The 27431-nt window shown below is 37.6% G+C and overlaps 1 protein-coding gene across 6 annotated transcripts in view; it reads right to left on the bottom strand.

Annotated features, from left to right (window-relative positions):
- Positions 1–27431, bottom strand: part of RBM33 (RNA binding motif protein 33) — a 133498-nt gene that overhangs the window by 94058 nt on the left and 12009 nt on the right. For all 6 annotated transcript variants that reach the window (XR_006889910.1, XM_046670613.1, XM_046670614.1 and 3 more), the window contains exons 2-5: positions 16701–16779; positions 5097–5145; positions 2858–2934; positions 574–886 (exon numbers count right to left, since the gene is read on the bottom strand). Coding sequence is in view for 5 of the 6 variants with exons in the window: in XM_046670613.1 (XP_046526569.1) it covers positions 574–886; positions 2858–2934; positions 5097–5145; positions 16701–16779 (518 nt within the window). In the remaining variant the exon portion in view is untranslated. The remainder of the gene's footprint in view (positions 1–573; positions 887–2857; positions 2935–5096; positions 5146–16700; positions 16780–27431) is intronic.

Below are 27431 nucleotides of genomic sequence, written 5' to 3'. Positions count from 1 at the left end.
CTACCTATCAAAATCATCTTTGTGAAATAAAAATCTGCACAATCTTTGCTTCCTGATTACAGATAACAAATTACCTGTGACATTTCCTAAACTAACCTCCAATCTCTTTATTCATGTTTAGACAGTTCTCAGTTACAAAAAAGAACGAATGAACAGGACATCAATCACTTTGGAATATTAGCACCTTAAAGATGTCTTTAGCAGGTCAATAATCTTTTCACCTTAGAAGGACTTTATCAGATCTTGTCTAAAGCCTGGATAAAAGCTCTGCATTAAGTACTTCTAACAATTGACAGTGTATCTCCAGCACACAAAGCTGTTTTCTTCCTTAGGGTGCAATCCTCAAGGTCACGATTCTGTGCAGCCTTCCAGAGTGACAAAGGAGCATTACCTCCGGCCAAACAAGCTGTCAACACAAACTTTGTCATAGCTCAGATAAAGAAACTGGCAGACAGTGATAATAAGGTCTAATTTCCCTCCCTCCCAAGGGAGGTAAATAGATTTCAAATCAGTCTAGAAACCTATGTCCAGGCAGCCATGTTATCTTTGGCCATACAAAGGAGAAAGACTCACTGTGAATTCATCTAAAGGCTCATTGATCTCGATGTCTAACACTTCGTCATTGTACAGCTGCTCCTCCTCTGGCTCTTCCACATACTCAATGTGGTCTTCTGTCAGCTCAGCATCGTGGCCTTCATACTGTCCTTCTTCCGGGTACTCGTGAGCATACAATTCAGATCCATCGGATTTGTGATAAACCAGTTCATCTTCTCCTTGTTCATACTCAGATTCCTGTTCTCCAGATTGGTCATTAGTGTTGTCAGACAGTTCAAATGATGTGACCATGCCAGATGTGGTATTCAGACTAATTGTGACACCCTGAGAACTACAAAGGACAAAAATACAAAGAAAGGCACCCAATTAGAGCGAAGCTCAAAACTAAATCATCACATAAATTGACTGTTAGAAAAACTTAAACCACAACCAGTGAAAGGTTACTCTAGTAACTGATAAATGCACAGTGACTCCAACAATGACTGAAAACAGAGCTCAGTGTGCGATACTGAGCCAGCATCAGACTTCTAATGCATACAGCGTCCCCACTGTCATCAGCACAGATTATTTCACCAAAACAATCAGATCAACCAGATGGGGAAGGAAACAGGTCTGAGCGGTGAAAGTCCAGGACTGAAAGCAGATAGATTCCATTTCATTCTGACTTTCAGAATGAAAAGGATGGCGCAAAAGATTTCAAAGTAAAAGCAGGAGTACTACTCTATAAACAGAAAATCATAGATGGAATTTTAAGAATAATTCTTTTCTTTTTTAACTTTATGATGCAAATTATAAACTCCTATTTTAAAAATCAACGTGTTAAAAATCAACATATTAAAAATCCATGTGAAAAAACATTTCAATGTTCAAATAAAATTTATACCAGTCACAAATTTCAAAAAGATTAATTCATAATTTGAGTAAAATAACACAGAGGCTTTTAAAACTGCAAAAAAAAAAAAAAAAATCACATCCCACCTACTAAATCACAACAGTAAATGCCAAACAGTAAGATGCAAGAAAACACTTAAAAAGCAAGATTTTGCAGATAAATCTAAGTTCACACATATTAAGTATCCAATCCTAACAAAAAAACTGAATATGCCATACAGACTTGACATTACATGGCTAAAAGACTCCAAAGGGATATTTCAAGGGCAACTTAACTAATTCAAAAGATTAAAACATAATAATGATGCCAAAGAATGGAATTGGGAAACTTAAATAACTGGTAGAATAAATTAACTTAAAACCGTATTTTTACCCATAAAAATTACTTTATTTTACAAAACCTGTTACAAATCTATAGCTCAATAATAAATGGCATATATTTGTTAACTACATTTATAACCAAGAAACGTCTCTCTATATTTTCACAATAAATGTTTCCTCATAAAATTGAAAACCTTATTCTACCCACCAGAGTACACTAAATACCTTTTCCCCTTCTTCTAACAGAGCATACTAATGTCAACAACAGAAAGATATTCATTATTGTCATGGACTAAATATTTATGTCCCCCCCTAAATTCACAGGTTGAGTCTTAACGCCTAATATGATGGTAGCTGGAGGTGGGCCCTTTGGGAGGTGCTTAGGTCATGAGGGTGGAGCCTCATGAATGGGCTTAGTGCCATATAAAACGGACCCAGAGAGCTCCCTCACTCCTTCCACCACGTGAGGTCACAGTGACAAAGCACCATCTATGAACCAAAAAGTAGGTCCTCACTAGAACCCAACCGTGCTGGCACCCTAACCTTGGACTTCCCAGACTCCAGAACTCTGAGAAATAAATTTCTGCTGTTTATAAGACACCCAGCTTATGGTACTCTGTTACGGCAGCCCAAACAGTTTTGTTCAGATTGTCAACTAGAGTCTAAGTACAGTCTAAAGGAATTTCCAAAATGGCAATTCAGTAAGCAGATATGTATAAATAAAAATTATCTGAAATGAAAACAAAAGCAGCAACATCAAAATGCAACCAACAGTATTGAGTCTGGGGCCACTGCCCTCCATACAAATAAAAGAATTCTTTAAAAAAGCAGTACATGTGTGTTCCGAGCTTTCATACCCTGCACTCATCAGAACTCAGAGGTTATTAAATGCCAAGATCAACAGTGATTTTAAACAGTTGATCTATTTATAAAGACATATATGGCTTTCATATCAAAGTTATATTAATATCCTGTTTAGAATATAATATGTTAAAGATATAACACATTATCAATTATATCCCATTATAATTATAAATTAGTTACTATCAATTTAAATAAAGAATATTTTTAATGAGCTAATATTGAGTACCTGAAATTTTCTTCATCTTCATTATCACTCTGTAAAAGATCATCATTTAGCTCTTCATCTGATAAATCCGACTGATTCTAATTGAAATAAGAAATCTAATTAATGTATGTCACTTCTATAAAAAGACTTGTTACAAAAGTACAAAATTATGTTGACTGGATTGTTTGTAACCTTATGTTATTAAAACATTTGCATTCAGCAAGTTGACAATTGAGAGATTCCACATATGGCATACCAGACTAGTTTTTAGATGCAGAGTCAAATAAGCATAGAATCAGCAAGCATAACAATCATATTTATTCTAACAAAAAAGGAAAAAGGGAAGGGTCCTTTGGCAGTGTCCTACAACAATTTTTTATCATACACAAAAAAGAATGGTGTCCTTAAGATTTGACTAAATTTAACTGTTGGTATCCAAAATCTAAAGTCTTTTTAAACAAAAAGAAAAAAATAAAATTTCAGAAAGAAGCAGATTTTAGATAACCGGATCTCCAAATAAGAATGGTAAGGGACTAAAATAAAGCTTCATTTGTCCAACACAGAGGACACACGACAATAAACAGGACTAGCTCAGGTCCTCACTCCTATGCTTGACAGGCCTGTGCACAAACCACATCAGGAAGCAGAGGTAGCCTCGTGATTCCGTCAGCTGGTCAGATTTCTAGAGCTCCAGGTTTTGTTAAGTTAAATACATACCAGTATCTGCGATTTAAGGGGGGTGGGGGGAACCTCACCCTTTCCTCTCCTATTAAAATTATTCTATCATATATGTAAGTTAGCATCCCTCCTCCAAAAGACAATCAAAGCCCACACACACACCCCTACCGGGAAAAAAAATACAGATGGAAAAAAAGACTTGATTTTCTAATTAAAGATGAAACAAACAAGCAGTCTTTTCCTGGCATTCTACAGCTTATAAAAACAGGTTTCTCAAACTTGTCTGTATTCTCTTCATTACAGTATTTTTGATATACGCCAAAAAATATCAATCTTATTAGTAGTGCTTATTAGTCCCAAAGGACTCCACCTAATGACTGACATTATAAGAAGACAAAAATAAACAACACAGACCACGTAGTTAGTTCACCTGAGGAAGGAAGGAGGGTCTGGAGGAAAACAGACTGCTTAACAGAGCCCAAAGAAGCTCCATTCGGGTGCCCCCTTAATCTGTCATCCATTAACAGGGCCAAGCCAGGCCTGCCACAGGAGAACTTAAGTTCAGCTGCCTAATTCATTAAATAAAACCACAGGAAGGGCCAGCCCGTGGCCGAGTGGTTAAGTTCACTCACTTTGCCTCAGTGGCCCATGGTTTGCTGGTGTGGATCCCGGGTGCAGACCTAACACCACTCATCAGGCCATGCTGTGGCAGCGTCCCACAGAGAAGAACTAGAATGACGTGCAACTGGGATATACAACTATGTACTGGGGCTTTGGGGAGGAAAAAAGGAGGAAGATTGGCAATGTTAGCTCAGGGCCAATCTTCCTCACCAAAAAAAAGCATGGGCTCTGGACCCAAAAAAACAACTCCCACAAATTTATTTTTAAAAAACACCCCACAGGAAATCTTTAAAAATTAACCATTCAATGAAAGCCAAATCTCAGTCAACAAGAGGTTGCTTCCTTGAGTTTTTTAGTTAAACTTTTAAGTATTTGTCAAAAACCAGTGAACCAATAAATAATTCACCAAACAAAACAAGGAACACGTGTTTCACTTTAATATTTGGCTTTTAATTTCTATTTTTAATGTTTGTTTATATTATAATGTTCAAAATATATTGGTAGAATGATACATATGTATATTATATATACACATTAAGTCTTAAACTTTTAATTATCTGAATATTTGTTATACTTGAGTATTCCTATCTTTAAGCTTATCTCTGAATACTCCCAAAAAGTGAATTCCAGATCCATTATGCAAAACATTAAGTTCCTTCAGGGCAAGTTTTAGCTTTATGATACTGCTTTCACAAACTCAGTATAGGCTGGAGTGCCTTGAAGACCTTGGGAACCAAAATACGTGCATCAAAGGATTTACTGCTCGAGTTACAAGTTATCGGAGAATGTACCAATAGATTAAACAGTCAGCTCTTTGTGCATTTAAAAAATAATTCAATTCACAAAATTTTAATCTATACCCAACTTTCCAGAAATGCATCCCATGCATAAAATGTGTGCTTATGTTTTAAGCACAACTAAACAATTACCATTTAGTTTCAAGAAGACCTCTATTTCCTACCTTTTTGCCAGACAGCAAATCTTCTCCAAGTAAGTCATCTTCAAGTTCACTGGGGAGAAACAGACACAGATCAATGCACGATTCCTACTACACTAGAAAGTTTGTACATCACTGGGAAATCTACCCAGGACTTTAGGGTACTTTCAGGTTAAGTCGCAATAATTTCCTTTGTCTTTATTAATAATGAAAACATAATGTAAATATACAGAAAACACATGGCATTAAACATTACCAAACATTAAGTGTGGGAAACTTCCTTAAGGGAAAAATACCAAACATTAAGTATGGAGGCTTTGTTAGAAGAAGTGGTCCTCACCAGACTTCTACATCTTACTTTTTTACCTCAAAATGAGATCTTAAGTAATCGGTAAAAGACAAAACTACAATAAGTAATATCAACGCTTTCTCCTACCTTTAAAAACCTATGATGAAATCAGAAAAGATGCACACTATCACTAATTAGGAAAATAAAAAACCAAAACCAGTGAGAGAACATCTGACACTCATCAAACTCCAAAAGCTGAAGAAATTAAAAGTTGAAAAATCAATGCTGAGAAGGACACACTGTGACTCTTAATAACCAGGGGAATTATCTTTCTATAACATGGAAGTCACATCAGTCATCTACAATTTTTCATTAGCATGTTTATGTTTTGAAGTGATTTTACGTTTTATGTTATGTTTTCATTTTATGTTATGAGGTGATCAGGAGTAGGTTTCTCACAATTAAAATTGAAACCCTTAGCAGATGAAAAAGCTGAAGATCTTTCTCACTGTATATATTTATGATTATTTTTTGATTGTTGAATTATGTTCTTAGTTCTGGGGAAATCAATCTCTCAAAAGCAAATGTCATTAAGGACCAACATCTAGAAGGAAGAAACATAGCTAGACTTTAACTCTAGGTACAAATGCCAATGGAGTTTAACTGCACCAACATTCTTATTAGGACTGTTAATCTTTATCAGGTCTCTGGTCATAAATTTCTAGGTTCCAAAGGTTTTAAACACTAATTTACCCAAAAACCATGTTTGCTTTTAGCATGCTATTTTGCAGAATACCAGGATATCCAGAAATGCAGACATGAAGTTGTAACAGAAATGTGTGTTTCTATATAATATCCTTGAGAACTAGAAACAACAAATCATTTCATTCATGCACTGAACACCTTTTTTGTTATTTTAAGTTATCCAGCATAAATCGTATAAACTCATTTTATAGATACAGAAAATAAGGATAAGAGATTAAATATTCTGCCCAAAGTCACACAGCAATGACACATCCAAGACAAGAACTTAGCCCACGGGGAAAAAAAATCTTTCACAGATCAACAAGAGTAAGATAGTTATTAGAGAATAACACTTAGTTTCTTCCAACATTTTCAATCACAAACCATCTAATCATCTTTCAGATACAATTTCTGTCTCTTCACTGTTCAATCGTCCTCAATGGGTGAGGAAAAAAACATGATCCAGTCACAATACTCACAATCACAGCATTTGAGAATTTGATTCCAGATGACCAAAAAGTACAAGCACCCTTTTGAAGACAAGCCCCTCTCTAGAGCATCACTCTAAATAACTGAAAATGGAAGGTAATCCCATTTGCCCAGGGAACACTAATTGAGAAGAACCCTTAAAACCATAATATGAACAGGTGTTGGTAATTATATAAACAAAACTCTTGAAAACACTTGTACCTTGTGCTGACAAGAGAAGTATATGGAAACGAGAAATCAGTCTTTGGAGTGACGTCAGCATCAAAGCAGAGTGAGCTTTCCCAGTAATCTCTCCCCTCCACCATACAATGAAAAAGACATTCATTCTCCAACAGAGGACATCCAAACACAAGCCACAAGATGTCTGAGAGACCCACACAGCCATATGACAGTGGGGGGAGAGGCTGGAGCCCCCCTCAGAGAAGGTGGAACGTGGTAAAACTTCACCCCTTCCACAAAAGACTGGGATCTGGGACCATGGGCAGGCTCCGAGAGGGAAGTAACAGAGGGAAGGGACGTTCATTCGCAGGAACATCAACAATCCCCAAAGCCTTCGTAGCCTGGGAGAAAGCCCCTAGCGAGGTGAAAGCTAATGCAGGGGTGACCTCATCAAGCCACCCCAGGAAACCAGATAGCAAGCATAGAGTGAGAAAACCCCAAGAGCACACAGAAGAAAGCGCCCCTCCCCTCCACCCACCCAGCACCGGCTGCAGCACCTGCGATCTTGGCAGATCACAGAGGGCTCAGAATACATGGCTCTTGACCCCACCCAGTGGCAACAGGTGGTAACTGTAACCAAATAATACCACAATGCACATAAACAGAGCCACGGCCTCTAGCAGTATCGAAAATTATATTAAATCTCCAGACCAGAAAGAAAATGACAAGTACCCAGAAATCGGTCCTGAGGAAAGAGAAATATGTAATCTAAATGACAGAGAATTCAAAATAGCTATCATCAAAAACTCAAGGAATTAAAAGAGAATGTAGAGAAACAATTCAACGAGTTCAGGAGCTACATCACAAAAGAGATTGAAACTATAAAGAAGAATCAATCAGAAATATTTGAGATGAAAGACACAATGGAAGAGATAAAACAAAATATGGATTCCCTGAACGCTCGAGCGGACATCGTAGAGGAGCGAATCAGCATAACTGAGGACAAGTCGAAATGCTCCAGATAGAGGAGGAGAGAGGACTAAGACTAAAAAGAAAGGAAGAAAGTCTCTGAGAATTAGCTGACTCAATCAGGAAATGGAACATAAGAATTATAGGTATTCAAGAAGAAGAAGAAAAGAAGAATGGAGCAGAAAGCTTGTTCAAAGAAATAAGAGCAGAGAACTTCCCAAAGCTAGGGAAGGGGATGGAAATCCACGTAGAAGAGGCTACCAGAGCTCCTAAATATGTCAATGTAAAAAGACCTACCACAAGGCAAAAGTGAATGACAAAGAAAAGATACTAAGGGCAGCAAGGCAGAAGAAAATAACTTACAAAGGAACACCTGTCAGGCTTTCAGCAGATTTCTCTGCAGAAACCTTAGAGACTAGGAGAGACTGGAATGACATATTCAAATCTTGGAAGGACAAAAACTTTCAATCAAGAGTCCTCTATACAGTGAAAATATCCTGCAGATATGATGGAGAAATAAAAACTTCCCCAGATAAACAACAGGTAAGGGAGTTTGTAGCCATGAGACCACCCCCCACAAAAAATCCTCAGGAAGGCCCTCATACCTGGAAAAAGAAAAGGGAGAAAGGGACTACAAAGCATAGAGTAAGGAAATAAATAGGTAGACAAAATTGGAAAATTGTAGCTATACATCAGAACAGGTCAGTAAATATTCAGGAATAGCATTAAAGATAAAGGGGAAGAAAACATTAAAAACAAAGATAATCTTGTCATTTTAACCACAAACTCACAAGACAAGATGGAATAAGATGTGAGAAAAACAACTTAGGAGGGAAAGAGAAAAAGGACTGAATTGGTTTAGTCTAAGGAAATAAGAGGCCATCAGAAAATAGACTATCTTATCTACGAGATTTTGAATATAAACATCATGGTAACCACTAAACAAAAAAGCAGAACAGAGACACAAATAATAAATAAGTAGAAAACAAAGAAATACAACATAAAAAACTACATAACTCAAGTGACAGACCAAAATACACAGGACGAGAAACAAAGGAAACACAGGAGAAGCGGTAAACGAGTGATAAAACGGGAGCATTAAGTCCTCATGTGTCGACAATCACCCGAAACACAAATGGACTGAACTCTCCAATAAAAAGACACAGTGGCGAGATGGACTAAAGAACAAGACCCAACAATATGCTGCCTCCAGGAAACACATCTCAGCTCCAAGCACAAACACAGACTCAGAGTGAAGGGATGGAAGACAATACTCAAAGCTAAGGGCAAAGAAAAGAAAGCAGGTGTTGGGATACTTATATCAGACAAAGTAAACTTCAGGATAAGACAGGTAAAGAGAGACAAAGAGGGGCTGTATGAAATGATTAAAGGGACACTCCAGCAAGAAGACATATCACTTATAAGTATCTATGCACCCAACACAGGAGCACCAAAGTACATGAAGCAACTATTAACAAACCTAAAAGAAGATATTAATAACACAATAATAGTAGGGGACCTCAACACTCACATCAATGGATAGATCAACAAGGAAACAGTGGAATTAAATGAAAAGCTAGACCAGTTGGACTTGAGAGACATGTATAGAACACTCCATCCAAAAACAGCAGAATACACATTCTTCTCAAGTGTGCATGGAACATTCTCAAGGATAGACCATATGGTGAGAAATAAGGTAAGCCTCAATAAATTTAAGAAGATTGAAATACTAACAAACATCTTTTCTAATCACAATGCTATAAAGCTAGAAATTAATTAAAAGAAAAAAGCTGAGAAAGGGACAAAGATGTGGAGACTAAACAACAGGATATTGAACAACCAATGGATCGTTGACGAAATTAAAGGAGAAATCAAAAAATATCTGGAGACAAATGAAAATGAAAACATACCATACCAAGTCACATGGGATGCAGCAAAAGGCTTACCCTAACAAACAAGAAAAATTCCAAATAAGCAATCTCAAACTACACCTAACTGAATTAGAAAAAGAACAAAGTCCAAAGTCAGCAGAAGGAGAGAAATAATAAAAATCAGAGCAGAAATAAATGCTATTGAAACAAAAATGGCAGTAGAAAGGAGCAATGAAACAAAGAGTTGGTTTTTGAGAAGATAGATAAAACTGACAAACCTCCAGCCAGAGTTACAAAGAAAAAAAAGAGAAAGCTCAGATAAATAAAATTAGAAATGAAAGAGGGGAAATAACAACAGATACCACAGAAATACAACGGACTATAAGAGAATACTACGAAACACTATATGCTAACAAAATGGACAATCTAGAGGAAATGGATAAATTCTTACACTCTTACAGCCTCCCAAAGCTGAATCAAGAAGAAGTAGATAATCTGAATAGACCAATCACAAGGAAAGAGATTGAAACAGTAACCAAAAGCATCCCAAAGAATAAAAGCCCAGGACCAGACGAGTTCCCTGGGGAATTCTACCAAACTTTCAGAGAGGACTTAATACCTATCCTTCTCAAGCTATTCCAAAAAATTAGGGAAGATGTAGCACTTGCTGACACATTCTACAAGGCCAGCATCACTCTGATACCAAAGCCTGACAAGGACAACACAAAAAAGGCAAACTACAGGCCAATACTGCTGATGTAGATAGACGCAAAAATCCTCAACAAAATACTGGCAACCTGAATACAGCAATACATCAAAAAGATCATGCATCATGATCAAGTGAGATTTATACCAGGGACACAGGCATGGTTCAACATCCACAAATCAATCAATGTGATACATCACATTAAGAAAATGACGAACAAAAACCACATGACCATCTCAACAGATGCAGAGAAAGCATCAATGCAACAGAACTGAAAGCCCAGAAATAAAACCACACATTTACAGACAGCTAATCTTCAACAAAGGTGCCAAGAATATACAATGGAGAAAAGATAGTCTCTTTGATAAATGGTGTTGGGAAAACTGGACAGCCACATGCAAAATAATGGAAGTAGACCATTATCTCACGCCACACACAAAAATAAACTCAAAATGGATCAAATACTTGAAGATAAGTCCTGAAACCATAAAACTCCTGGAAGATAATATACGTAGTACTCTTTGACACCAAACTTAAAAAGATCTTTTCGAATACCATACGTCTTCTCAGACGAGGGAAACAAAAGAAAAATAAACAAGTGGGAGTTCATCAGACTAAAGAGCTTCTGCAAGGCAAAAAAAACTAGAATCAAAACAAGAAGACACACCCCCTAATTGGGAGAAAATATCTGCAAATCATGTACCAGACAAGGGGTTAATCTCCAAAATATATAAGGAACTCACACAACTGAACAACAAAAAGCAAACAGCCCGATCATAAAATGGGCAGAGGATATGAACAGACATTTTTCCAAAGAAGATACACAGATGGCCAATAAACACATGAAAAGATGTTCAACATCACTAATCGTCAGAGAAATGCAAATCAAAACTACACTAAGATACCACTTTACACCTGGTAAAATGGCTATAATCACTAAGACTAAAAATAACAAATGTTGGAGAGGTTGTGGAGAAAACAGAACCCCCATACACTGCTGGTGGGAATGCAAACTGGTGCAGCCACTATGGAAAACAGTATGGAGATTTCTCAAAAAACTAAAAACAGAAATACCATATGACCCAGCTATCCCATCACTGGGTATCTATCCAAACAACTTGAAAGCAACAATCCAAAGTAACGTATGCACCCCTATGTTCGTTGCAGCACTATTCACAATAGCCAAGACATGGAAACAATCCAAGTGCCCATCACCGATGACTGGATAAAGATGTGGTATATATATACAATGGAATACTACTCAGCCAGAAAAAAGAAGACAAATTCATCCCATTTGCAATAACATGGATGGACCTGGAGGGAATTATGCTAAGTAAAATAAGCCAGACTGAGAAAGACAAACACCAGATGATTTCACTCATATGTGGAATATGAACAAACACATGCACAAAGAAAATAGTTCAGTGGTTACCAGGGGAAGGGGTGTTGGGGGATTGGCATGGGGGTGAAGGGGAGCACTTCTGTGGGGACAGACAAGAAACAATGTACAACTGAAATTTCACAATGATGTAAACTATGACGAGCTCAATAAAAAAAATCAGTCTTTAATGACTATTTTTTCTACACAAAAACATTTTTTAAAAGAAGATAACTGAAAACTCTATCAGTTATAAATGAGTGGAGTGTACAGAGATGGAGAATAGCAGTTTCCATGACTAACCAAGGCAACAGCACAGAAGAAGAAAGCAGGATGGAAGACAGACAGATTAAGTCCCTATGACTACAACTAGCATAAATTAAAGCTCAGGGAATCACAAACATCCAGTCAGTATACTACGTGCCAGGAAACATTCTAAGGGTTTTTCATATATTAGCTTTTTCATTGCCCTAAGAACCCTATCTGGTAAATACTTATATCATGCTCCATTTTTTAAATGTGAAAACAAGACACTGAGATGTTAAATAATTGGCCTGAGGTCACCCAGCTAGGAAGCAGCAAAACCAGTACGCGACTGAGCTGGTCTGGTTCCAGAGTCCAAATCCGGACTACTATGCACACACTCCACAAAAACTAAACACACGATTCTCTATTGTCACCATAAAGTTGGATCCTTACAAAAGACGTACACAAAAGAGAAGAAATTTACAAAACAGAAAACACTACTAAAATTACACCATCACCAAAAACAACACTGAATTAATGGAAGTGACTGGCTCACATTGAGTCCTTTCAAAGGGATGAGTATGAAGACTCCCTGACAATAACGGTAACTGTGTTAGGAAATGAAAGAAACACCACACTGATAAAGAGGTTTCCTGCATTCAACTGCAGAACTCCCTAAAGATTTCACCATTTAAGTAAGAAATCACTATTTAAGTAAGAAAAACCTCTTTGGCAGGTATTTCTTATCAAAGATTAGGGACAATCAGCTCTTTAAGTATACTGAAAGGCTTTTTCAGGAAACAAGTATTTTGTAGTCAGCCACATGGCTGTAGCTTTGCAAAATCAGATATATAAGTGACAAGGAAGACCACACTTGAGTCCATCATCTCTGGGTGCCTTCCCACTCCAAGCCACGCCCTCCAGCCTCAGCTGGCTCGTGCCCTGGAAAGCGTCTCTAGTGTCTCTGGGAAAGGCTCCCACCAGCTCTCCTGGCCTTTGCTTCTGGATGGGCTCAGCCCATGGGATGCCCCAAGAGAATGTCACAAAGCAAGCACAAGAGATTGCCCATCCCTCATACCTGCACAGCTGCGGCCCCCCCAGTTCCCACCACTGCAGCTCTCACTGGGCTCTAGGACACCACTGTTTCCCTTCAGGCCTCTGCTACTCCCTGGAAGCCTCACCAACTCTTACTACTGCGTTAACCCTGCCCTGGAAACAGCCTGTCCTCAGACGACTTCCACTTAAAACCTTGTGAGTATGCTGTCTCTTTCCTGCCTGGATATAGGCTGATACATGCACATCTTTCAAAAAACTTAAAAACTTCAGGTGTTGGTTCAGCAATGACATCATGTTCTTCCAAATAAACCACTAATGTAACATGGCAGCAAGAGCTGTGCATAACCATTTCTGACTCGCTCTTCTCCTTAATTTTCAAATTTCTCCCTCTATTATCCAATACACAAAAGAGGATGGTTTTTTGCTTTAAAAATATCAAATAAAGAAATACACATGATACAGAATCGTCATATGCCAACATGCAGTGAAGAGGAGAGAAGAAAGGAGGAATCTGTTCATAAACAACACTGGGACGAGTACTATTCACACCAGAAAGCACAAGAAAAACTAGAACCCTTTCTCACACCATAAACAAAACCCAATTCATCCCAGCAGAAAGTCAACTAATGTCATGAATAAAATCCCTACTGAATAAATATTGGGGCAATGCAAACATTAATAAGAATAGTAACTACAATGGGTTAAAAAATACACGCAGTATTTAAATCTATGAGATGAAAATGATTCAAAAACAAAACTCCCCTCTGGAGGATGCTAAGGAACTGACCCATTATTTTGAAAACTGGTAGATGAAAGTAAAGAATCAAGCACTTATTCTGTACCTCAGAAGAACGAAGTAGTTTATACAAGACTCACAGCTGACAGAAAAAACAGGAAGGACAGAATCAGAATATCACCACTTAGATCAGTCAAAAGCTGATAACACCACAAAAAGAAGAAAACCAGACATCTCGTAGCTCCTGCTGGAGGTACGGACTCCCACCTAAGACACTGTCAGGGCCCCCTACTCCCACTCCATTCAAACCTGGATCTGCTCAACCTCTAGACCTAGCTATTAATTTACAGAAAATGCAAGAGATGAAGGAACACACTAAAAAAACTCCAGAGGATGCAATCAGCAAAAGCTGAAATTCTACAAGACAAACCACCTCGTTTTTCAACAATAATTGCAGAGAACTAAAAAAAGATGTGGGGAGAACCTATAGATGAAAGAAGACTCAAAAGACACACCAATCAATTACAATATATGGATCTTATCTGGACTCTGATTCAAACTATAAGAGAGCACCCAGACACGTCTCCACACACCGTGTGTGTGAGAGATATACTAACAGATCTATGAGACAATCAGGGGGAAATGGGGACACTAACAAGACATTAATATGAGGGATTTTTTTTAGAGATAACTCCATTGTGGCTACACTTGTAAATCCTTTATTTTTCAGAGAGATACAATCTACAATATTTTCAGGTGAAATTATGCCTGTGATTTGAGGAAGGCTGCAGATATCATAAACAAAAAAGATTGGCTATATACTGATAATTGCTGAAGCTGAACAATGGTACACTGGATGCACTGTACTATTCTATTTTCACATACCCTTGAAATGTCAATAAGTTAAAAATCACTCTAATCAATTTCAAGCAGATTATACATCTAACTGTAAAAGAAACCAAAAGACACTTTAAAACTTGTACAGGAACACACAGGACACATCAGAATAAAGGGTAGGGAAGAATTTCTCAAGGAGGAAAAGCAGAAAGCACCCTGACCAACATCAGGGGCCTCCTGAAATGATGCCCTCAGGAAGGCCATAACATCAGCAAAGAGCACTCCTCCCAAAAGCACGACCTGAATCCTGCCCTCAGGAGACGGCAGCAAACTCATACAGAGGGTGAGTCTACAAAATAAACGGCCTGGCCTCTTCAAAAATGTCAAAGGCATAAACGACAGAGGCTACAGAACTCTTCCAGATGAAGAGATAAAGAGAGGGGAAAATGCCATGTATGACCCTGAACTGAATCTTGAACCAGAAAATAAGAAACTCATTTTTGGTTATAAAGGACATTATTGGGACAATTGACAAAACCTGAATGACCACTGTAGATTAAAAAATAGAATTACATGTTTGTTAAACTTCTGATTTTGGAAATTATACAGTGATTATGTAAATGAATGTTCCTGTTCTTGGGATACATAATAAAAAATACACAGTGAAGCATTTAGAATTAAATTGTCATGATACCTGCAAACTATTGTCAAATGGTGCACGAAAGAAAAATTTTATGTATGTGTGTGTGTGTGTGTGTGTGTGTAATAGTGAGAGAATGATAAAAGGAATACGACAAAAAGCAACTGTGAGTCTGAGAGAAGAAGCATGTAAGAATTTCTGTTATTCTTGCAACTTTCCTATAAGTCTAAAAATGATTTCCAAATACATTTTTTTCATATTTTAATAAATAAAAACCATACAGGAAAAGATAAGTTTGACTAAATTATTTATAAAAATCTATTGTTAAAGGGAACACATACCAGACGGCAGAGATAGCTCCAAGCACAAAAAATAAATTTCAGAAAGTCTAAAGAATCCCTAAAATCAATAAAGAAAAGACAAACAGCCAAAAAGAGACATAGATATGAACAGACAACCAGCAGAAGAGAAAATCCAAATGATGAGAAAACTATTAAAATATACTTTATATTTCATTCAGCTCCCCATCATAGTCTTTTAAACAAAACTAGTTATCATTGCTTTCCAATAGGACCATTTCTTTTACAGGAGGCTTTGTTCTAAGCTCTAAGGAATTTTTTTACAGACTGCCCAAGAGTCACTCAAGAGTAATCGACCTGATGTAGGCTACAAGAACTACGAAGTTTTTGACGTAGGTTATTCTGTAAAACTTCTGGGACAGCACAGTTTTCAGATGGCAGTCAGGGATTTTTAAAGCAATATACCATCGTTGTTCTTTATTCAGATGTATTTATCTCTACCATTAAACTTTCTGACCTCAACTCCAAGGTCATTTTTACATTTTCAACACATTATTTGAGGTAGTAAGAAATGTGACCAGAACAATCATCATTTGAGAACACCACCCAGACTAAGCCCCCTATGTACTTCTCTCAGTACATATCCCTCTAACCTCTACTAGAGCTCCTCGCCAGAAGTCATCACTACACTGACTTGGCATCTATCATTACTGTGGACTTGTGGACTCTTTTTATACTGTTAGTGTGAGTGTGAGTGTGTGTGTGTGTGTGTGTGTATTCCTAAACAGATATTTTCATCTTCACTAGTAATCAGAGAAACACACATTTAAATTATGATGAGATACCATTTTACATATATTAAAATGGCAAAAACTTTAAAAGTCTGGCCAAATACTGGGTAGGGTGTGGAGCAAAAGGAACTCTGGCATACAACTACTACAAAAATAGCTCTGGGTGTCCACCAAGTCAATATTATCACGATGACCAGTGTTCTGCTGGCAGCCCTGGAGACAATACAGGATTGGGAGAGGAGCCCAGAAAGCCTTGTACCTGGCGCATCCACCCTTGCCCTCACTTTAGACTAGCAGGGAAAGGCCCAGTCGGAAACAGCATCAGGTAGCCAACACACTGCCATAAAGATCTCTGCATAGCCAAGTGGTGGAATGAGATAAAATGTGAACCCTGACACGTAACCAGGGGTTTCCAGACCTGTCCCAGTCCTCGTCTGCAGCTCTTCTTCTCCAGGACCGCTCTGCACCAGGCTTATCAAACTGGTCGAAGTCGTCATCTGTAAGGCAGAGGCCATGAAAGTCAGTCTTACTAAATTAAAACAGACACATACAGATATTCAAACGCTGAAACAACATGTTTCTTTTAAGGATTGCTGACATGACATTTTAAAATATAAAAGTTCCATATAAAACTATTACAAATGCTTTAGCCATTTTTAATAACTAAAAATTTTTAAAGTACAAAGCTACTGAAAGAAAATCAATTTATTGAACTCTATTAGGCATGAAAATCACTAATAGAAGTTTTGTAAAAATCATAAATTTTAGTAAAATATTTTGTTTATCAAATGGTTTTTGAGTATATATTTTTACAACTATATAAAAGGAAAAAATTGCTGATTTGCTAAAAGTTAAAGAGATTTTTATAATACTTTTCTTAATCTTTACATTTTTCCAAATTAATCACGGAAAACAAAGACCCTATTTAAAAGAAGTAGGGATAGAGAATTGCTGAACAGATATATAACATAAGCCACATATATATTTTTAAATTTTCTAGTAGCCACATTTAAAAAAGTAAAAAAGAAACAGGTGGAACTTTAATAGATGAAATTTTAACAACATATTTTATTTAACCCAGTATATCCAAAATATCATCATAGCAGGTCATCACTACAGAAAACAATAAGGTATTTTACATTTTTCCCATACTATGTGTATATTTTGCACACACATCACATCTCATGTCTCATTTTTTTAATTTACTTTAATTATTAGGAAAAATCAGAGAATGGAATTAAAGTTTTTCATCTTAGATATACACGGAAGCAAAGAGGCTTGAGAAGTGACAGCAGACAAATAGATACCTCTCCAGAGAGTCTACCTAGGGGAGCCAGAGGGTAAGGAATTTTTCCACCCTGGGGCTAGACACTAACCAATAAAGTTCTAAAAAGGTAATATATCAATTCTTACCACACACTACACCAAACAGAGTAGGTGCTTTAAAAAAAACTTGAGAATGAAAGATATTAAAGAATTAGTGGGGGCAGCCCCATGGCCGAGTGGTTAAGTTCACGTACTCCGCTTCGGCAGCCCAGGGTTTCGCTGGTTTGGATCATGGGTGCAGACATGGCACCGCGCATCAGGCCACACTGAGGCGGTGTCCCACATGCCATAACTAGAAGGACCCACAACTAAAACATACAACTATGCACTGGGGGGATTTGGGGAGAAAAAGCATGGGGGGAGAAAAAAAGAATTAGTATCCTTGAGAAGTTCTACTTCCAGCCTGACAGCATGAAGAGCTCCATCAACCTACCTACTCCCTATGAAAATTACTTTTAATAAAATGACTATTTAAAGTCTCCAGAACTGATTCTAAAGGCAATCATTAAATGAAAAACACTTATTCAAGAAATCTACTCAAATTTGCTAACAACAGCTGCAAGAATCCATGGTTTTTGAATCAGAACTTGTACCTTCCTCCCGGCTCCCAGCTCAGAGGGACACTGACTCCATTCCAGACCAGTGCAGCCAAGAACACAGACCTCTGCACTCCTCACCCTGTGCCACCTGCCCAGCGATGAGGGTAAGCTCTAAATACAAGTGAGAGGTGGGGGGCTCCCTTCTTCCATTCAGGCCCCACTTATGGGACAGATACTACTGGGGCCCAGACTGCTCCTGTCCCATCTCGTAGGGTGGGGTTTCACACTGAGAGAGGTAAGCCAAGGAGACCTTGGGTTAACTGCCCCCACTCCAGCCACCCAGGCACTCAGCTCCTAAAGCGAGTGTTACTCAGAGACAAGTACACCACTGTCCCCACCCAGAGCACAAGAGCTGTGGCTCTGAGAGTTTGCCCAAGGGGGAAAAGCATGCAATAGAACAGCAGAAAGCTCCAAAACTCTCTCAGAGGAAGTGACTTCATTTGGAACAGAGTGCAAAAGACTTCCAGTCAAAGGCTGCTCTCAAAAACAGTGTGGATTTTGGAGAGAGATCATAGGAAGGAGAATGACAAAAGTCACTGGAGAAAAAAACTGAACCGTAGGCTGCCTGGTGTGCCAAAGAGAAATGGGGAGACAGGCGGGAATGGCCCTAACTCTAGTTAGAACAGATCTCAAATTCTGACCTCAGACACCATCCAATCAATGGGGCCTGAATTTGACTGGATCAGTCTGTAAAGCAAATTATGTCCCAGGGCACTGTCAGAAGTGTGGCTGGACAGAGTCAGAGAGAGCCTTGATAAACCACCACAATCCCAGGGTCCGTTCGGCATCACAGAGGCTCTGGCCCCTGAGGAGAGACATGAGAGGCTTCCCATTGCCCAGAGTGGGGTGGGGGATGAGAACAGACTTCACTTAAACAACCTAGTCAGTCACCAACAAGCAAACAAGCAAATAATAATAAGCCTAGGGGTAGGGAACTAGGGAGACCAGCACCCTGCGTTGACACATTATATATTACCCAACCAGAAATTACAAGACATACAAAGAAATAGGAAAGTATAACCCATAACCCATCAGAAAAAAAGCAGGTAACAGAAACCACCTGTGAGAGGACCAGATGTCAGATTTAACAGAAAAAGATGAACTGGCCATTATAAATATGTTCAAAGAACTAAATGAAACCATGATAAAGAACTTAAGAAAGGTCTGATGACAAGGTCACATCAAATAGATAACATAAACATAAATTATAAAAAGAAACAAAAAATTCTGGAGTTGCAAAATAACTGAAATGAAAAATTCACTAAAGGGGCTCAACAGAAGATTTCAACTGAGAGAATTCGTAAATTTGAAAACAGAGCAATAGAGGTTATCCAATCCAAAGAACAGAAAGAAAAAAATGAACATAGCTTCAGAGAAATGTGAGACACAATTAAGCACACCAATACATGTGCAATAAGAGTACTAGAAGGAGAGAAAGCAGTAGGAAACAATACCTGAAGAAATAACAGCTAAAAACTTCCCAAACTTATTGGTAAATACTAACCTATATCTATACATCCAACAAACGCAAGGCAGAATAAACAGAGATACACACACACACAAATCACAGTCAAAATGTTTCAGAGACAAGGAGAATACCTTAACAATAGCAAGAGAAGAACAACTCATCACAAGGGAACCAACTGCAAAACATCAACACCTGATTCTCATCGGAAACAAAGGCAGTCAGAGGCATTTACAAAATGCTCAAAAAAAATTCTGTATCTCATCAAAACTATAACAAAATAAGGTGAAATAAAGATATTGAGAGATAAACAAAAACAGAAGGAATTTGGTGCTTGCTGACTCTCCGTAGCTGATTGAATTGTGTGCCCCAAAAAGACACAGTGAAGTCCTATCTTCCCATTCCCCCACTCTGAATTTGACCTTATTTAGAAATAGGGTCTTCGCAGATGTAACCAAGTTAGGATGAGATTATACTGGTTCCTAGACCTAACAGACAAATACAGACACTCAATTCAACAGCAGAATATACATTCTTGTCAGGTGCACATGGAACATTCTCTGGGATGTATGTTAGGCCATAAAACAATTCTTAATAAGTTTTAAAAGGTCAAAATCATATAAAGCATAGTCTCTAAAATATAATAAAACTAGAAATGAATAAAAGAAGGAAAAGTGGAAAAGTTACAAATACATGGAAATGGAACAAAACACACTTCATCAAACCAAGAGGTCAAAGAAAAGTAGAGAAATAAGAAAATACTGAGACAAATGAACACAAAAATACAACATAACAAAGTTTACGGGATGCAGCAAAAGCAGTACTTGGAGGAAGATTTATGGCTGTAAATGCCTACACTAACAAAGAAGAACGATGTCAAATCAACAGTCTTACTTTAAATCTTAAGGAAGTAGAAACAGAAGAGCAAATCAAACAAAAAGATAGCAAAAGGAAATGAATAATAAAGATTATAGCAGAGATAAATGAAATAGAAACTAGAAAAACACTTTCAAACCCATTCTATGAGGCCAGTATAAAATGAGACAAAGATATTAAAACAAAGAAAAGTTAGATCACTATCCCTCATGAACATACATGAAAAAGTTCTTTCTTAAAAATTAGCAAATACAATTCAGTAATACATTAAAAGGATAATACACATCATGACCACATGGGTTTACCCCAGGAATGAAGGATTCATTTAACACTCAATAATCAATGTTTTTTAAAAAGTCAATGTAACATATATTACTAAACTAAAAATGGAAAAGCGAATTTTCGCCTCACTAAAAGTAGAAGAAGCATTAGTCAAAACCCAACATCATTCCTTATAAAAACTCTCACCAAACTAAGACTAGAAGGAAATTTCCTTAACCTGATTAAAGGGCATCTATAAAAAACCTACAGCATGGGGGCCGGCCTGGTGGCGCAGCAGTTAAGTGCGCACATTCTGCTTAAGCGGCCTGGGGTTTGCCGGCTCGGATCCTGGGTGCAGACATGGCACCACTTGGCAAAGCCATGCTGTGGTAGGCATCCCACATATAAAACAGAAGATGATGGACACAGACGTTAGCTGAGGACCAGCCTTCCTCAGCAAAAAGAGGAGGATTGGCAGCAGTTAGCTCAGGGCTACTCTTCCTCAAAAAAAAAAAAAACCACCCTACAGCAAAACATCACACGTAAAGGCCAAGACTGAATGCTTTCACCTAGAATCAGGAATAAGATGGGGACTGCCACTCCTACCACTTCAATTCAGCAGTGCACTGGAAGTTCTGCCCAATGTCACCAGAGAAGAAAAAGAAACAAAACAAATTCAGATTGACAAGGAAGAAGTGAAATTGTCTTTATTCACAGCAAACATGATCAGCTATGCAGAAAATCAAATGGAATCTACAAAAAAATGGTACTAAAACTAGTAAGTGAGGAAGCTTGCAAAATATAAAATCAATATAAAAAATCAATAGCTTTTCTATGTACAAGTAATAAGCAACTGGAAACTGAATTAATCTCTGCAGTAGAATAAAAAATATAAGATACTAGGGATAAATATGATAAGATATGGAAGACTTGTACATTAAGAAGTATGAAATACTGCTGAGAAACTAAATATCTAAATAAATGAAGTGAAATACCTTGCTCATGAGTCAAGACTCAATACTGTTGAAATATATTCAATGCGATCCCAATCAAAATCCCAGCAACTTTTTTGTAGAAATTGAAAACATGATTCTAAAATTCATATTAAAAGGCAAAGGACCTAGAATAACCAAAACAACTCTGAAAAACGAGCACACTGGAGAGCTAACGTTATCTAATTTTAAGAATTATTAGAAAGCTATAATAATAAAAACTGTAGGGGCCGGCCCCGTGGCCAAGTGGCTAAGTTCGCACGCTCCGCTGTGATGGCCCAGGATTTCGCTGGTTCGGATCCTGGGCGTGGACATGGCACCGGTCATCAGGCCACGTTGGCGTGGTGTCCCACATGCCACAACTGGAGGGACCTGCAACTGAGATATACAGCTATGTACTGGGGGGATTTGGGGAGATAAAGCAGGAAAAAAAAAACTGTAGTACTGGCATAAAGACAGACAAACAGATCAATGGAATAGAATAGCCTATCAAGAAATACACCCATACATATATGGAAAACTGATATTTTACAAAGACATGAATGACACACTTTTCAACAAATGGTGCTGAACAACTGCACAGCCATATGCAAAAAAAGAAAAAAAAGGAAAATGAAAGCAAGAGGGGAAAAAAACTGAACCTGGATTCATACCTTGCAAAAACAGAAGAAAATCTTTGTGGACCCTGGGTTAGGCAAGGATTTCTTATTGTGATAGCAAAAGCACAATCAATAAAATAACAAAATGATAATCCGGACTTCATCAAAATTTCAAACTTCTAATCTCCAAAATCATCATTAATCAAAAAATGAAGACAAGCCAGACTAGGAAAAAGTCTTTGCAAAGTATTTATCTAATAAAGGACTTACATGTGGAGAGTATAAAGAACTCTCAAAATTCAACAATAACTCATTTTTTTAAAGTGTAAAATATTTAAGTAGAGACTTCACCAAAGAACATGTACGTGTGACAAAATTCTCTAGATCATTACACTAGTCATTAGGGAAATGCACATTAAAACCACAATGATACACCAGAACACATCCATGAGAAGGGCTAAAATGTAAAAGACTGACCATACCAAGTGCTGTCAAAGATGTTGAGCAACCAACTCTTCGTCTCTGTTGACAGGAACGTAAAGTGATACAACCACTTAATAAAACAGTTGGACAGTTTCTTAAACAGCTAAACATACCCCTAACATGTGACCCAACCATTCCACTCCTACGTAACAACCCAAGAGAAAAGGAAACATAAGTCCACGTAAAGGTTTGCAAACAAATGTTCATACCCACACTATGGGTAAAAGCCAAAAACTGGAAAGAACCCAAATGTCCATCAACAAGCAAACAGACGAACAAATTGTAAAATACCCATAAATGCAACTCTACTCAACAATAAAAGAGAATGATTATTGATAAACTCAACAACATGGACAACTTTCAAAATAATTAGTATTAAGTGAGAGAAGCCAGAGGGGGAAAAAAGAGCACATAGTCTCAGATTTCTTTCGTAAAACTGTAGACACTTGGTTGTCATAGAATCAGCATGTGCTCACAGGTAGCAGGGCAGGCAGGAGCAGGAGGCAGGAATTACAAAGGACATGAGGACACTTTCGAAGATGACGACACATTCACTACATTGACTGTGGTTGTGATTTCACAGGTGTATACACGTACCCAAACTTATCAAATTGCATGTTTCAAAGACATACAACTTCTTGCATGTCAATTATACATAAAGCTCTTTTTTAAAAAGATAACATATTAAGAAACTTTGGTCAGGGAAGACAAACTCAAACGCCTGCAGGAACTAGGCAGGGAATACAAACGAGCAAAGCAGGCTGGGTGGGAATTATGTCAAATTAGCAGGACTTTACCTTGTTTACAGACAGGAGCGTTGCCACACATTACAAAGAATGCAGGCCCAAGGAGGGCAGAGTCTAAGTTTCAAGGCAAGACAGAAATATGATATGTATTTTTTCCTAATTGTTAAATACAAGCAACTAACAAGTTTTTTAAAAAAAAAAATCTGCAGATCAAATAAAATATGCCTGTGGACTGTTCTTACAAGCAGCCAAGTTAAGATTTTTGAGAAAAAGAACCAGAGCCAAAACACCTATCTTCAATGCCTTCTCTTCTACCTTCTGCTCCACTTTTAGTCAATGCCACCTACTTTACACTTATTTTCTAAAGGATTTCTGTGTTAGTTTTCCTTCCCCCATCAGATTATATACTTCATGAAAACAGGCAGCCTTCTCTATCTATGAAAATATGAAGAAAGTCCCAAGATTTTATAAGCAAAAACTTTCATTCATGGCTTTTTCCACAAGAGTACACAGTGAAGGAATTAATACTGGCAGATAATACTAATTAATTATAGCACCCAATTCTGCTAAGGCCAGAAAATCCTTATGCCAGGCTAGCTAATAACAATCACCTAGAGACCTTCTTAAAAATTATGCAATCTTTGGCCCCACTCTGAATCAGATTCAGTGGGCTCTAATTTTTGTTTTTTTAAAGCTTCCTAGTAATTCTGATAGACAGCTAGGGTTGGGAATCCCTGCACCAGTCCACCACTATCCATCAGAGCAGACACTCCAGAAGAAAATTTAACTGCCATCTTGCTCAGTAAGTCCTTCCTGGAGTGAGTTAAATCCACAAAAGTCAAAATCAGAAGGCAGGAGCACGCAAAAACAACTGAACACTTCTCCAAAGGAGAGATCCTCATAAAATGTCCAAGGAAACTGGCTATGAAATCATTCCAAAATAAGGAAATGCAAGTTAAGCACAAAGTACAAATAAAACTGAGGTCATGAAACCTTCATTCATGCAACAATTATTTCTTGAACACCTAATGTATGCCAGGAATTGTTTTAAACACCTGGCATACAGGATTGACAAGATAACAAAAATCTCTGCCCTTGTGTAGGTTACAGTCTAAGGAAGAGACAAACGATAAGCCCAATAAACAGACAGAGGGACAGAATCTAACTTAAGGTCTTTATTGGGAAAAAATAGAGAAGGGTAAAGAGATGGAAAATGAGGAGGAGGGCTATGGCAGGTGCAAACCCAGCTAATTATAATTTTAAAGAAAATGGGAAACGCATTAGAAATGTACATGGGTTATATCTTTCAATATTTACTGTATTAGAAATTAAAACCAAGGCATTTTAAAAATATTTTATCATTAAATCATGCAAAAGAAACTATATACCCATTACACATTAATGTGGCATATTTTTAATGAATATTGCATTTTAAAAAAAGAGAAAGATATTTTCCAGTTTTGCAAAATTCTTTAACGTCTGACTTTGTAGAAGACAGCTGGATTTTTACATCTGCTTCTACATTCACTTTCTTGCAACACAGTCATGTGTCATTTAATGATGGAGATACATCCTGAGAAATGCGTCATTAGGCAATGTCATCTTGTGCAAACATCATAGAGTGCACTTACACAAACCTAGATGGTATAGCCTACTACACACCCAGGCTACATGGTACTAATCTTACGGAAGCACGGTAGTATATACGGTCTGTCATTGACTGAAATGTTGTCGAGAAGGATATGACTACTGTTCTGACTGAAGTGCATAAAAGAAATCCTACTCCAAATATACATGTAGTTGTAAAAGTGAGGAGTACTTTAATAGCCTTTTCAGACAATTTTAGATGTTCTTCTTCGATACTACACCAATACTCAAAAAGTCAGTTTCTCAAAGGTTAGTTGCAATGCAGAATTAGCAATGAACATTTCATACTCTCTTTACGCTGAAATACACTGTTATGTCATGCACTGTTAATGGATCTTTATCACACATGATTTGGTAATATTATGCATCGGTCATTTTGAAAATACTGGCTCACTGAGTTAATATACTTCCAAATGCTGACACATTTCATTACTCAATATCAAGGTCATATTTGTTAATAGCACTACCAATCTCATCAGAAAAGTCTTCAAGTATTGGGATGTTTTTAAGCTCGCCAGAACAAACACAACTTTTCCAAAATTCTAATTTTTCCTTGAAAGCTTGGATTTCATCATTGGCAATACATACTGTCAGTTGTTTTCCTTGAAGAGATAGGCTCACTTCATTTTCAAGAAAACTTCTGCCAGGGCCAGCCCCGTGGCTGAGTGGTTCAAGTTCTATGTGCTCTGTTTAGGGGGCCCAGAGTTTGCAGGGTCAGATCCCTGACGCAGAGCTAGCACCCCTCATCATGCCACGCTGTGGTGACACACCACATAAAATAGAGGAAGACTGGCACAGATGTTAGCTCAGTGACAATCTTCCTCAAGCAAAAAAAAAGAGGAAGGTTGGAAAGGTTGACAACAGATGTTAGCTCAGGGCCAAGCTTCCTAACAAAGAAAAAAACAAGACCCAACAATATGATGCCTCTAGGAAATACAGCTCAGCTCTAAAGACAAACACAGACTCAGAGTGAAGGGATGGAAAATGATACTCCAAGCAAATAGCAGGCAAAAGAAAGCAGGTGTTGTCACACTCACATCAGACAAAGCAGACTTCAAGATAAAAAAGATAATGAGAGACAGAGAAGCAGTATATAAGAATAAAAAGGACATTCCACCAAGAGAACATAACACTTATGAATAGAGAGGCACCCAACACAAGAGGACCAAAGTATATAAAGCACCTATTAACTGATCTAAAGGGAGAAACTGACAGCAACACAATAATACTAGGGGACCTCAACATCGCACTTACATCAATGGATAGATCATCCAGACAGAAAGTCAACAAGGAAAGAGTGGCCTTAAATCAAACGCTAGACCAGATGGACTTTATAATAGATATATATAGAACATTCCATCCAAAAACAGCAGAATACATATTCTCCTTAAGTGCACATGGAACATTCTCAAACATTAATATGCTGGGAAACAAGGCAAGCCTCAATAAATTTAAGAAGACTGAAATCATATCAAGCATCTTTTCAGACCACAACGCTACGACACTAGAAATCAACCACAAGAAAAAAAGCTGGGAAAGTCACAAATATATGGAGACTAAACAACATGATATTGAACAACCATTGGATCAATGAACAAATCAAAGGAGAAGTCAAAAAATACCTGTAGACAAACGAAAACGAAAACACAACATACCAACTCTCATGGGATGAAGCAAAAGCAGTACTAAGGGGGAAATTTATAGCTAGACAGGCCCATCTCACCAAACAAGAAACATCTCCAATAAGTAATCTTAAACCACACTTAAGAGAAGCAGAAAAAGAAGAAAAAGCCCAAAGTCAGCAGAAGGAGGAAAATAATAAAAACTACAGCAGTAATAAATGAAACAGAGACTAAATAAACAATAGAAAGGACCAATGAATGAAACTAAGAGCTGGTTCTTTAAGAAGATAAAACAAAACTGACAAACCTTAGCCAGACCCACTAGAAAAAAAGAGAGAGAAGTCTCAAATAAATAAAATTAAAAGTGAACGAGGAGAAATTACAACAGATGCCACAGAAATACAAAGGACTCTAAGAGAATACAACGAAAAGTTACATGCCAACAAATTGTATAATCCAGAAGAAATGAATAAATTCTTAGAATCATATAACCTCCCAAAACTAAACGAATAAGAAATAGAGAATCTGAATAG

Source organism: Equus quagga, chromosome 8 (genome assembly GCF_021613505.1).
Source record: "Equus quagga isolate Etosha38 chromosome 8, UCLA_HA_Equagga_1.0, whole genome shotgun sequence".
In the NCBI taxonomy this organism is placed as follows: domain Eukaryota; kingdom Metazoa; phylum Chordata; class Mammalia; order Perissodactyla; family Equidae; genus Equus; species Equus quagga.
This window is presented reverse-complemented; position numbering and strand designations above follow the sequence as displayed.